At 25.7% G+C, this 12,785-nt stretch overlaps 4 protein-coding genes across 4 annotated transcripts; 2 read left to right on the forward strand and 2 right to left on the reverse strand.

Annotated features, from left to right (window-relative positions):
- Positions 1-24: 24 nt before the first annotated feature.
- Positions 25-1,251, reverse strand: FG379_002160 (uncharacterized protein; the record flags this gene model as incomplete). The annotated part of the gene is made up of 1 exon (XM_067328029.1): positions 25-1,251. One exon carries the CDS (start codon positions 1,249-1,251, stop codon positions 25-27), a length of 1,227 nt encoding a protein of 408 aa, XP_067183568.1.
- A 634-nt stretch (positions 1,252-1,885) lies between these two features.
- Positions 1,886-3,856, forward strand: FG379_002161 (uncharacterized protein; the record flags this gene model as incomplete). The annotated part of the gene is made up of 1 exon (XM_067328030.1): positions 1,886-3,856. One exon carries the CDS (start codon positions 1,886-1,888, stop codon positions 3,854-3,856), a length of 1,971 nt encoding a protein of 656 aa, XP_067183569.1.
- Positions 3,857-4,154: 298 nt separating this feature from the next.
- FG379_002162 (uncharacterized protein) lies at positions 4,155-10,322 on the reverse strand (the record flags this gene model as incomplete). Its single annotated transcript, XM_067328031.1, has 1 exon — positions 4,155-10,322. One exon carries the CDS (start codon positions 10,320-10,322, stop codon positions 4,155-4,157), a length of 6,168 nt encoding a protein of 2,055 aa, XP_067183570.1.
- Positions 10,323-11,711: 1,389 nt separating this feature from the next.
- On the forward strand, positions 11,712-12,638 carry FG379_002165 (uncharacterized protein; the record flags this gene model as incomplete). Its single annotated transcript, XM_067328034.1, has 1 exon — positions 11,712-12,638. The coding sequence occupies one exon, from the start codon at positions 11,712-11,714 to the stop codon at positions 12,636-12,638; it is 927 nt and encodes a 308-aa protein (XP_067183573.1).
- Between the last annotated feature and the right edge of the window lie 147 nt (positions 12,639-12,785).

The following is a 12,785-nucleotide window of genomic DNA, read 5'->3' on the forward strand; positions in this document are numbered from 1 at the left end:
TTATTCAATGATATGCCTTATTAATTACCCTATCTGCATTTCATTTGAATAAAGTTCCACTGAAATTACATTGTTATTTATTCTATTATATCTTTTGCGCTTTAAATTAACAAAATTATAGATAAATAGAAACAAACATAAAATATAGGACATAATTGCTAACAGCAAGAATAATGTTGACAATAATGTTTGATTTTGTCTAAAACATATATTTAAAAATTTATTTCGTTCGTTTTCATCTTTAATTACAACATTATTCATATTCATTATTTTATTAATATATTTATGTATTGTTATTTTTTTATTAATAAATACACTTGTTTTTTCTGCATTTTCTTCATTTATATTAAATTCCATTAATAAAACTAAACATGTGTCATATATTCCATGTAGCACACTTGTTGGTATTAAACATAGTAATTTTAGTAAAAATATTCCAATACCATCATAAAACATATTAAATTTTATATTACTCAGTAGTATACATGAAAATCCGGATGCAGATACATGAAATGGAACTGAAAGTACTCCTCTTGCAATACTTACTAATATCATCTTGTATATATCATTATCACAATTTATTAAGTAAGCAATGTTTTCAACTGTGGCAAATCCAAGTGAACATGATATTCCAGATAATACATATCCGTAATTTGAAGATATATAATGTGTGAAAAAGTTACTTTTCATATTTAAATCATACAATTCATATTTTAATGTAAGTAACCCTATTAATTTTGCTAGTTCTTCAATTAGACCAATAATAATTATATATTTAATTATCATTATTATTAGGCAATATATTAAACCCTTAATACAGCCATATTTTATTGTAAAATAACTATTTGATATACAATTGCAATGAATACTTATTTCACTATTACTATTTGCATCTTCATTATAATCGTTTAATTTTAACATATAAAATACTATACTTTCCAATGCTAACGTAATTATAACTGAAAATGTTGAACCTATAATAAATAATTCAGAAAATGATCGAATTCCTAGTTCAGTGTATATCTGCTTTCGAAGTATATATATTATTATAAATGATGGAAAAATTGCAGATATTACTATTAATTCTCCGTTTATTCCATAATAATAAAATAACAACAATACTATTATTATTGTGAATCCTAAAAAGTACCCACTTATTTTTTTATTATCTGAATTATTTGCTATATAATATTCAATCAAATTAGTTCCATACTGATTTGTTATATTTCCTAATAAAAATGAATTCAACATATTTTTAAGACAAAATATCGTACACGATTAATTTATTTAATTAATTTTTGTATTTTTTTCTTCTATTGCAATATTTCGTTGAAATTCGGAAAAAATTAAAGACTCTAGTATACACTGCCAAAATTAGATTAATAAATCATCTTAAAATGCATGCTTATGTGTGCCTTTATTTATTTATCAGTATTTATTTGTCTTTTTTTAATTCTTTATTTTATTTATACAAGATAAATTTAATCTGCTTTTTTACATGCTTATTTTTAATTTCGGGACGGCGGGATTATATTTTTATTTTACGAGACAACATATTTATCAAATAAAAAAGCATTGAAAGGGTAATGGCGCCAAAAAAATTATTTCTTTAAATATAAATTAAAAATATTGTAACGGAAGAAAGCAAGTGTGTAACTGTTGTTATTTTAGCTACAACTAGTTTTTTTTGATTTATAGTTAAGATAAAACATTAATAAACTATATGTTGTAATCTAATTATTAACATTATATTTATATATTTGTTTACTTATTATTATTATCATCATTGTTATTATTATTATATATAATATATTTGTAATTTCACTAACAAAATAAGAACTGTGAGTATCATTATAACTAATTTGTTTAAATAAAATAATTAGTAATGTTTGGGTCAACTAATCCCTCATCAGCTGGATCTTTGTTTGGGAACACTACAAGTGGCAATACAAATTCACTATTTGGAAACTTTGGTTCAATCAATAACAATAATAATAATAATAATAATAATAATAATAATAATAATAATGATAACAAAGGTAGCATATTTGTCAATAATGCGACACAAAATACAGGGAATAATTTAGGTTTATTTGGGTCACTTTCAAGTAATAATTCTGCAGGTACTGCAGGAACTACAGGATTTGGGAGTGTAGGTAACAATAACAATTTACTAAACCAAGGAGTATCAATTGGTGGATTGTTTAGCTCTAATAACAATAATGCGAATAATAGCAATAATAACAGTAATAGTGCTGGTTTATTTGGAACGGGGTTAAATAACTCATTATTTGGTGGCAGTATTACTTCATCTATTAATAATAAAAATAACGGCAGTGCTTCAACTTCATCCAATTTATTTGGAAGTAATAACACATCATCTAGTAACATTAATAATAATAATTCAACATTAGGTTTTGGTTTAAACACAAATACAAATAATAATAGTACTGGATTATCGTCTTCAAACACAGGTGCTTCGCTTTTGTTTGGATCTAATACAAATAATATCAATAACAGCAATACAAATGGCCTATTAGGAACAGCATCTTCTACTCCTAATAACTCAATTTTTGGCACTAGTTCAGTACTAGGTAATACAACAAGTTCACTCTTTGGATCATCAGCAAGTAATGCAGCTACTGCTCCTTCAGCTACAAATAATAATTCTTCTCTATTCTCAACTTCAATTCCATCATTGAAATCTTCCTCTACTTCAATATCTTTGTTTGGTAATTCGACTGGAACTTCAGCAACTACATCCTCTTCATTATTTGGCTCTTCAACTGTTTCTGGTACAAATCCAGTAAATACTGGTGGCTTTTCATTATTTAGCTCTACAAACAATAACAGCACTAATAATACTGGATTAACTACAAACTCGACTACAAACGGTTCAAATTCAAATACAGGTTTATCTTTATTTGGTTCTACTGTAAATAATGGAGGTTCATTATTATCAGGAACTTCTGGTGGAACAACGGCTGCTACAGTAACTGGACAACAGTTAGTAACAACTCCTGCATCAACATCTATATTTGGATCAGGTAATTTGACATCAAATACAGGTTTATCTAGTTCAAGTTCACTATTTCCTACAAATTCGTCATCTATATCTGGAAAAGTTACAACAACATCAAATAATTTATTCGGTTCAACTGGGGAAAATATGACAAATAACACGAGTGCAAATACAATCTCAGGATTTGGGAATAACAATACAGAACCAAATAAATTAGATACAGCAATATCCCATCAGCATGAAAGAGTGGAGGATGTTTTAAAATCATGGGAGAATAGATTGGCACGTCAAATTAAGATGTTTAATAAGGCAGCATCAGATGTTCTGGAAGTAGATAAAACCATAATATTGTACACAACCAAATTGTACTCCATTAAATCCGACCAAGATGAGATAAAACTTAAACAAGAGAATATGGACAGGAGAATAGATCAAATAGCACAACAACAAAACAGTTTATCTAATACATTAAGAATAATAGAGGAATCATTCTCAAAGAAGTTAGAGAACTCCCTCAGTAATAACCCAGATATTGGTAGTAGTAATAATAGTGATAACTTAAATATAACAATGAACTCTAAATCAAATCAAAGCATGAGGATGTCAGCTGCAAGAGCAAATGCATTAAACTCAGAATTGCAGGATATTGAGTCACAAGTAGATACATTAATGTCTCAACTGAATAATTTACATGAAAGAATGTATCCCTCACCTTTAAATGAAATAGTTAAAATCTTGAATATGCATCACTTAACTCTGCAATCAATTGAAAACGAAGCTCAAAGGCTCAAGGAAAAGATTAATATTGCTGAAGATTGTTTGGTAAGAAGGTAGTATTGTTGCTTTTATATTATCATACAAATTAATTATCGTTACTATATCACATATCTATTATTCTCTTTTTTTCTCAATTTATCATCAAATGAATTATATAAAGAAAAAATAGCGATGTCTTGCTACAATTAATTAATTTTATTCTTTTACCAAAACAATAATTAACCGGATATTTTATACTACTTCGATCCAATTTTTTTTAATCATGTTTAATTCACCTCCTGCCTTTATTATTGTTCAGTTCACCCTTTATTTTTCTCGCCCCTGATTTGTCTAAGCAAATTGAAGAGTTATAATTTTAGCTGCTTTCTGAAGCAAATGAAGATCTAGATGGAGATGAAAATGATGAAGAGTATGATGATGATGAAGATGATGGAGATGGTAATGAAGGCTGTGATTGAGAAGAATATTTAATTGAATCGCATACAGATACACGATTTTCTGATGTTAACATGTCACCACTACGATTGTTGGTATAAAACTCCATTTCTTTGTTATCATTAATGCCAATATTAGTAACTAATTGTGGCTGTGTATGTGGTCCTTCAGTATACTTGTAGCTATTGTAATTAATATTACTAATAATATTGTTATTTAGGTCACTTTCATTTGTTATTGATGATAAATTACTTTCAATCATTTGATTTTGTGAAATTGAATGTGGAAATAACATATTTTTTGATTCATCAATATATAAATTAGTATTCGAATTTGAATGTGATATTTTGTGTTGGTTATTATAAGATGAAACATTAGCAACGTTTAATTCAAGAGGATTAATTAATGTTTTCCTTTTTCTACCTCTTGTTTTCTTAAATCCAGAGCAAAATATGCATTTATATGGTTCGTTATCTTTTGGAATATTGCCCTTGTTTAAACCTAAACAGCACCAATGAAACCAATTATTACATGTATCGCAATATATCCAGTCTAAATACAATAGTGACCAATCCCTTTTATATAGTTTATCGCAAGCTATACACATATTATTACTAATATCATTGTTTTTAGTAATTTCATTAACGTTTTGTTTTTGATTATTATTACATGACAGTTTTTTTTTATTTTGGTTTAAATTGCGATTCACTGATGAATTAATATGTTTTTGTTTTGGAAGACCAACACCATATATAAATCTCGTTATCACATCATAACAAAGTATTTGAATTAGATCATCCCACTTACTAATATACAATATATCATGACCACATTGATAATTAATATTATTATTTTTTAATTGAAAATCGTTTGAAAATAGCAAACTATTGTATACGCCAATGTTGTTTAGATTTGAATTTTTATTATTCTTATTGTAATCTTCAAATATACTTAAGCCATAATAGTTCAATAAGCTTATTTTTAATAGTGTATTATCGTTTTGACTTGTTGAATAATAACATGAATTATCTAAGTTGTTATTGTTAATTTTTTTATGGTTTTCAATTATACTATTAAATAATGTTCTTAACAATACTACATCTTGTGAACCCGAGCTTGTAATTCCAATATAATTTTTGTTATTGTGATAATTATTGTTGAGATCATGTTGATTGGAATTATTATTATCATTGGAATTGTTATTATGTATAATACTATTGTTATTATATTGATTGTGAAATAAACACCAGGATCTTCTATATTGTTGTTGATAACAATAATTGTTGTTATTATTGTTATAACTACCACTATAAATATTTGTATTACCAAACTGATCATATTGTTTATTTTTATATTTGCTATAGTCGAATTTACAGCCAATTGACTTGCCACACGAAACATGAAAATATGTATTACATGAATTGTGAGAGCATTTAATAGCAATACCACTATTTAATCCACAATATTTACATAAATTATTAAAATATTTTTTTTCTAACGAAATAATATTATATATCAAACTTGATTGGTTTTTTGAATATGAAGTTAGCCATTCAATACATAATGGATGTACCCAAACATCATCTATCAATTTGTATTGTTCATCTAAATATATGCTTCCATCTGAAAGTAACGTTTTTCTTGATTTAATGTTTCTAAAATCAATGTAAGTACCTTTTTGAATTCTAATTAATATATTATCAAATCTAGAACACAAGCAGCAACAACTATCTGTAACAACATTAAAGTAATCTTTGCTTCTAAAATAGAAACACCTTTCACATGTAAAACCATTATTATGATTTTGAATAGAAATTATATTATAAAAATTATTGCAATGAAAACATATTACTACATTACATATTTGACATTTATATAAGTGGCAGTTACTTACATTACTAAACTGTATGTTTTCATTAAATATTGGATATACGGAATTGCATATTTGACAACAATAGTTCCAATTTTTACTTATTATGCTATAACATGAATTTATTGATTTCAAGCACGCTTCACTTGGATTTAACTTTTCAATACTCAAATACTTTAATCCAAATAAATGAAGATGATAATTTACATTTTTATGATCCAAAGCTGAAAGAATGTTGCAACTATTAATGTTATGATCATGATTTTGCATTGAATTATTTATACTATAACTAGAAGTAGGTTCCAGCATAGATAAATCACTATTTTTAATAATATTATAATAAAATGTTAGTGGTATAAATTTCCAATAATAAAACAACGAAAACCAAGGTCCAAAGCCCATTTTAGATGCAATAATCAATGTAATTAGTCGAATTTCATATGGATTAATTAATCTATTTAGTAATAATTCCATGATGTTAAATGTACAAGTAATTATTAGTCTAGAATTATCTATATATTTATATTGATTAATATTATATATATTGTTTATTCCCAAAGTGTTTAATATATTGTTGTTTAATGTTTTTAACCAAAAATTCACATCCCCTGACCATGGAGTGGTTAGTCTAGATATTACAGTATCTATTGATTGTACATAAACCAACTCTGGTAAATATAAATGAAATTTAGAAAAACTATTAAATAGTGATTCATTTATATCGCTTTTACACTTATTATTAATTTCAATATTTGTATTAGGATTAATATTACTGGAATCTAAAGTATTATTATTATTATTATTATTGTTGTATAATACCTTAAGCAATTTAGTTAAGAATATAACTGTTTGAGTATCGTCTCTTAAATCTGCCAAAAATGTTTGTCTTATGATGATAGGTAAATTAAATACATTACTAAATATTGATAATTTGTCACCTTCGTTATATTTATATTTATAATTATTAGTTACTGAAGCATCATTAAAATTACTAATGTCCATTTTAACAACGCTATGTCTATATTTTAAACTATTATTGTAATACTTATCATAAAACCACTTATTAAAATTACTTAGTTGATATTTCCTTAATAATAATGTTGGAGCGATATAACTAGCATGTTCTGGACAATAAAATATTGGTTTGTTACTTTCCCAATCAACAATACATTCTTTAATTGAAGATGCACAATTAATATGATAATATTTAGAACACTCGTTATTATGACAAAGTACAGGTGAACTGTCAATTTTGTTACAACCTTCACATTTTATTTTATTTCTGTGCAAATCTATTTTAATTCTAACATAATTACCATCATTACTTAAAACGCTATTATTGCTTAGTGCACATCTAATATGAGACCAATATCCGTCCACAGTCTTCTTCATTATACCACCACCTCTGGAATATGAGTCGTAACCACATAATTGACAAATTGGCACTTTAACGTGTATTTTATACTTATTGTCTATGCTATCATATTCTATTATCCTCTTTTCTATTAACTTTTCTATAATAACACCATCGTTTTTATATACATCAAATAAATTATTATTATTGTTATTATTATTTCTAATTAATTTATCATCATTTATATCAATTTTATCTTGAAAATTGTCATTGTCTGTCATAATATATATAGGAGGAGGCGTTTGATTCATTTTTTTTTTATTATTCAATTCTGTATACCACTTTATCGGATTAAATATTTGCTTATTAAATAAATCCAAGTCTGCTAAATTATATGGAATTTCGATACTAGGAATCCAATCATTAAATAAATACAAATTACTCTCGGCACTATATTCATCTTTTTTATTGCAATAATTATCAAATTCAAATGTGAAATAATGGAAATTATTTTTAGGTTTACTTGGTGTTATTGATGGGGTCTTCCTAGGTCTTCCCTTTCTTCTTTCAGATGTTAAATTACTAGCATTAGTATTATACTCACCATCATCATTTTCGCAAAATGAATTGTTTTCAGATATTAATGGAAATTTCCAGCTATTTATCCATGGAAATACAATTTTATCATTATTTTCAATATTTTTATTATTATTAGTAACAACATTAATAGATAAGACATTATAATTAACTAATTGAGATAAAAACAAATCAACGTTTTTTTGTATATATTCACGTGACTGTTTATAAGACTCTGAATTTCTAGGACCACTTATCATTCTAATTAATAAGAAAAATAAATAACGATGATCCAATAATTCAGATTTAATAGTTAAACAGGAATCGCATAACCACCATTGATCATCATCATCTTGTTCAGTTTTATTTTTTAAATTCAAATTTTCACTATTGAAATCTCCTTGTTGGCACTTTTTTTCTCTTTCAATAACATTCAACATTCTTGTTGAATTATATTTAAATGGTTGTTTTGGATTTACACATGAATGATGAGCAGGCTGATAGCAACCATCGCAAAAATAGATGGGATCTTCATCCCAATCTGTATCATTACCACAAATAGAACATACTGCAGTTTCTTGCCATTCATTAGGTAAATATTTTGATTCAATACAACCCAATCTGTATATTTCAAGATCTTTAGACTGTTTTTCTAATGTATAATTATAATTATTTAATTCGCATTGTTTAACTCTATAATAACTATTTAACTCGTATTCCTTTTTTAACCAGTAATCAATGTCTATCTGTCTCTCATTTTCAATTCTATCAAGTATAACTTTAAACAACTTTATTTTTTTCATGGATATTTCTTCCAAACGTTTAATTAGTGATTTAGATATGTCCTCCAAACTTATATTATTTATACGATTTAAATAATATATATTTCTTGTTTCATTAGGTTTAATCATATTATAATCATCATAATTGAAATAATTTGAGCTGCTTGACACAAAGTTTATCTTGTTATTAGAGTTCATTATTGAGTTCAAATTATTATTTGTGTATACACTTTTATTCAATTCATTTTTATTGTCTAATAACATATTATCCATATTTGGAGATATATTTATATTGTCTTGAAAAAAATCACCAAAACTTTTTAGTTTTTTAATTCTTTCTCCACCTTTATTATCACAAATGATCTTGTTGTTTGAATCAACATTACCAGAATCTGATTCCAAATTTGTATCATCTATTACCGATATTAATTTATTTTCATCTATGATAAACCCTTTATCATTTTTTATGTATTCCTCAGACCCTATTATAGTTTTAACTATATTACTGCTAAAAATAGTAACATTGTCGCAATCTAGATTCTTTTTCTTGTTTAAATCATTGTTCTGGTAAATGTTGTCTTCATCACAATAATCTTTGGTGTGATTTGTAATAAAGTCATCTTTTATGTCGCTGAATTGTATATTGCTTGTATCCAGTAATCTTTTTCTTAAATATAAATTTAATTTTGAATTATTAATATTAAATATCCAATTGTCAGATATGTCATTGAAATTATATACATTTTCATCTTTAGTATCATCACTGCAACAAAATGTTATATTCGGTCCTGTAATAATATCTGGTAAAATACAAATATAATTAAAAGACTTATTCTTATCAAATTCAGTATTTTCTCTGTACAATAATTCATTTACCTTGTCGTTTACATTACGTAAATTTTTATTACTGTTTGATGGTGTGTATTTATTCAAACAATGCAATCTAAATAAAGTTAATAATATATCTCTAACATTATTACAGTGATTTAGTTCTTTTGGAAAATCACTAGGTTTATATAGTGGTGGGATACTTAATGTCAATCTTATATTTTTTATTTTCCTAGAATTATTATTGTTGTCGTATTTAATTTTATCGTCTATTTTAATATCGTTATTATAATTGATACTTGAACCATGATCATTGTTTATATATAAAGTATCATTATTGTCATACAACCCATATCCGTCACCATTCAAATTGCAATTTACCTTGTTCCATTCATCCAATCCACCATTAAATATTAAATAAGATGAATCATGATAACTAAAATTGTCTGTTAATATATTCTTTTCATTATTCAGTATTTCATTTATTGCCTTTAGTATGTACTCTGAAGAATTTATATGAAATTTTAATATCTCTTTGAGTTTACTATCCACTTTACTAAAATATTCGTCCTCAATATTCATCCAAAATAGTAATTCATCATCCAATTGTACATTCTTACGGCTATTTAATTCTAATTTATCATTATTCCTATTTGAATTTATTTCATCAAAGATCATCTTATTTAAATGTCAATATTATTTTTTGTTTACAATGTAATTTTACACCAACATATTACTCAATAACATTCAACTCTATATTATTTTATAAGCTATTTTTAACTCAATTTAATATTATTTTATCGCAAGTTTAGTCTAGACTTTTACTATAATATTTTTTAAGTACATATACTATTTAATCTCTCATTAAAACTATAGACTTATTTTGATGTTATTTTTTATCTTCAAGCCTATTTTTTCACTTAATTCTCTAACAACCAATTAATTCCTCACATTTCAATATATACGTGTTTATTTTTCCAATTTTATTATTTTAAATTATATTTAACTTTTTGCCTTTTTTTATTTTTTTTTTATTAATAATTATTTTGGTTACCTCCACTTTACTGTCTACTTTTAATTTCACACATCCCACTTTCCGCTTATTAATTTTTAGTCAAAAATAAGGAAAAAAATTTCTACTATTGCAAATATACAAACCAAGTCAACATATAAAACTTTTTTTTGTGATATGAAAATAAAAAACACAAATATCTAATGAAAAAATAAACCATAAGAAATCTACGTTTACTTGTGCAATACACATTTCTCAGAAATGCGAAGTACACTTTTTTTTTGAAGAATCAACTTGAAAGTATATATCTACATCATTTTTTATTGTCTTAAGTATTAAATATAAATATTTCCCAAGTTTTAAGATTGTTATGAAAAAAAAAATCAATTAAACAGTTTATAAAATTCTACAAGTAGTAATCGAGAGACTATTTTGGATACATGATAACACCACATTGATATTAAAAGTAGCAACATTAAGGTAGTACCTACTTCTACACACTTTATCTTTGCACTTACAAAGCGGAAGAAAAAAAAAGCGAAGGGATATGAATAAAACATTCTAATCTCAATCAAGTTATTAAAATATCTACCCGCCTAAGTGTAGCTAATTATACTTTTATCGTCAAACTAAATTAACATTAATTAATGAGGGGAAGTGAAATATAACTTACAAAAGCATCGTTAATTAAATTTAAATGTTTATTTAGCATATTCCTTTATGATATGGGGAGAAATCATAATATCTATTTTCCTGCATACATGCTTTCTTTTAAATATATTATTAATGTTGATGTTTTACGATGAAACGTGAATATTTTTAGTGAAAACTGATATTATTCAATTATAATTGTATTTATTCTATTGATGTTTATTTCTTTATTTAAGCTTTGTGGTTTCATTTTAAGGTAAATTTAATGTGTAAATACTAATATACTTGAAATTTTTACATGAATCGATAAAAAGTGGAATGTTTTATGGTTTAATGTAAATTCTTTGGGAATTTGCATCTTTTGTTCCGTTTAATTGAATTCTCTATTTAAGTTGAAATTAATCATGAATCTATTTAATATTGCTTTTAATGTAAACATTACATACCTACTTATCATTCCAGTTATACAATATAGATATTGCAATGTAATTGGCGATAATATTCGTAAAAATACGTCTATCTTTGAAATCTCTATGGCAGAAATTCCTGGATCATCAGAACAACCTAGCACTTCTAACCCTTCTAATAATGAAGCAAGTTGTAGAAAAGTTGAGAGTAGGGGAAGAAAAAAATGTGAAAAAAAGAGTCAAGGCAGATCTAGAAGTAGAACCAGATCCAGGAGTAGAAGTAGTAGTAGTAGCAGAACTAAATCATATACTTCAAATCAAGATTCCACTCCTGGTGGTCATAAACCTAGTAAAGGTAAATATCCTAATTTAAAGATTTTGCAACAGCCGAGTGGAAGAATCGGTGTGAGTTCCAAAGGCCCAAATACTGAAAGAGTCTACGTCTATTCATCTTCAGGTTTTTATCAATGCACTCAACCACATGCTCCATGTCATTTTACCAGTGGAAACGATAAATTAGTGTGTGAAAAAATCAAACAAGTTGAAAATTTTAAAGAATCATGTAATAATATTTCTGCTTCTAATAAAAACCTGTTTAATATCCTTATTGAGAAATGTAGTTTATTCTTAGAAGATGGCCTTAAAGGTCTTGATCTAGAAGAACTAACTGAATTACTATCTGAATTATGGATTTCTCTAGTTGGCCAAAAGTTTTTAGAAGAGGTGGATAAAATACCTGGATTTCTTTCCCGAAACAGTATTGATCAAATTGCCACAAGTTCAAGTGTAAATTTGGAGAAAATCTATGATGAATGTATAAAAGTTATTATTACCATCATTAACAACATTGCATCTTTTCTTGAAAAAAAGGAAAAAGTAAGAGAACTAAAAAAAGAGATCGAAATTTTAAAACAAATTGATTGAATTCTTATTAGGTTTTATTTTTTATTTTTCCTAAATTTACACGTCTTTAATATTTAATAATATAATTCATCTACGAATGTTCATTCCTATGTTTTGACTATTTTCGTTTTTTGAAAACTCTTATAGAATATCTTAAATAAGATATAG

The sequence above is a fragment of the Cryptosporidium bovis genome (assembly GCF_009768925.1).
Source record: "Cryptosporidium bovis isolate 45015 chromosome Unknown contig_3, whole genome shotgun sequence".
NCBI classification, from domain to species: Eukaryota; Apicomplexa; class Conoidasida; order Eucoccidiorida; family Cryptosporidiidae; genus Cryptosporidium; species Cryptosporidium bovis.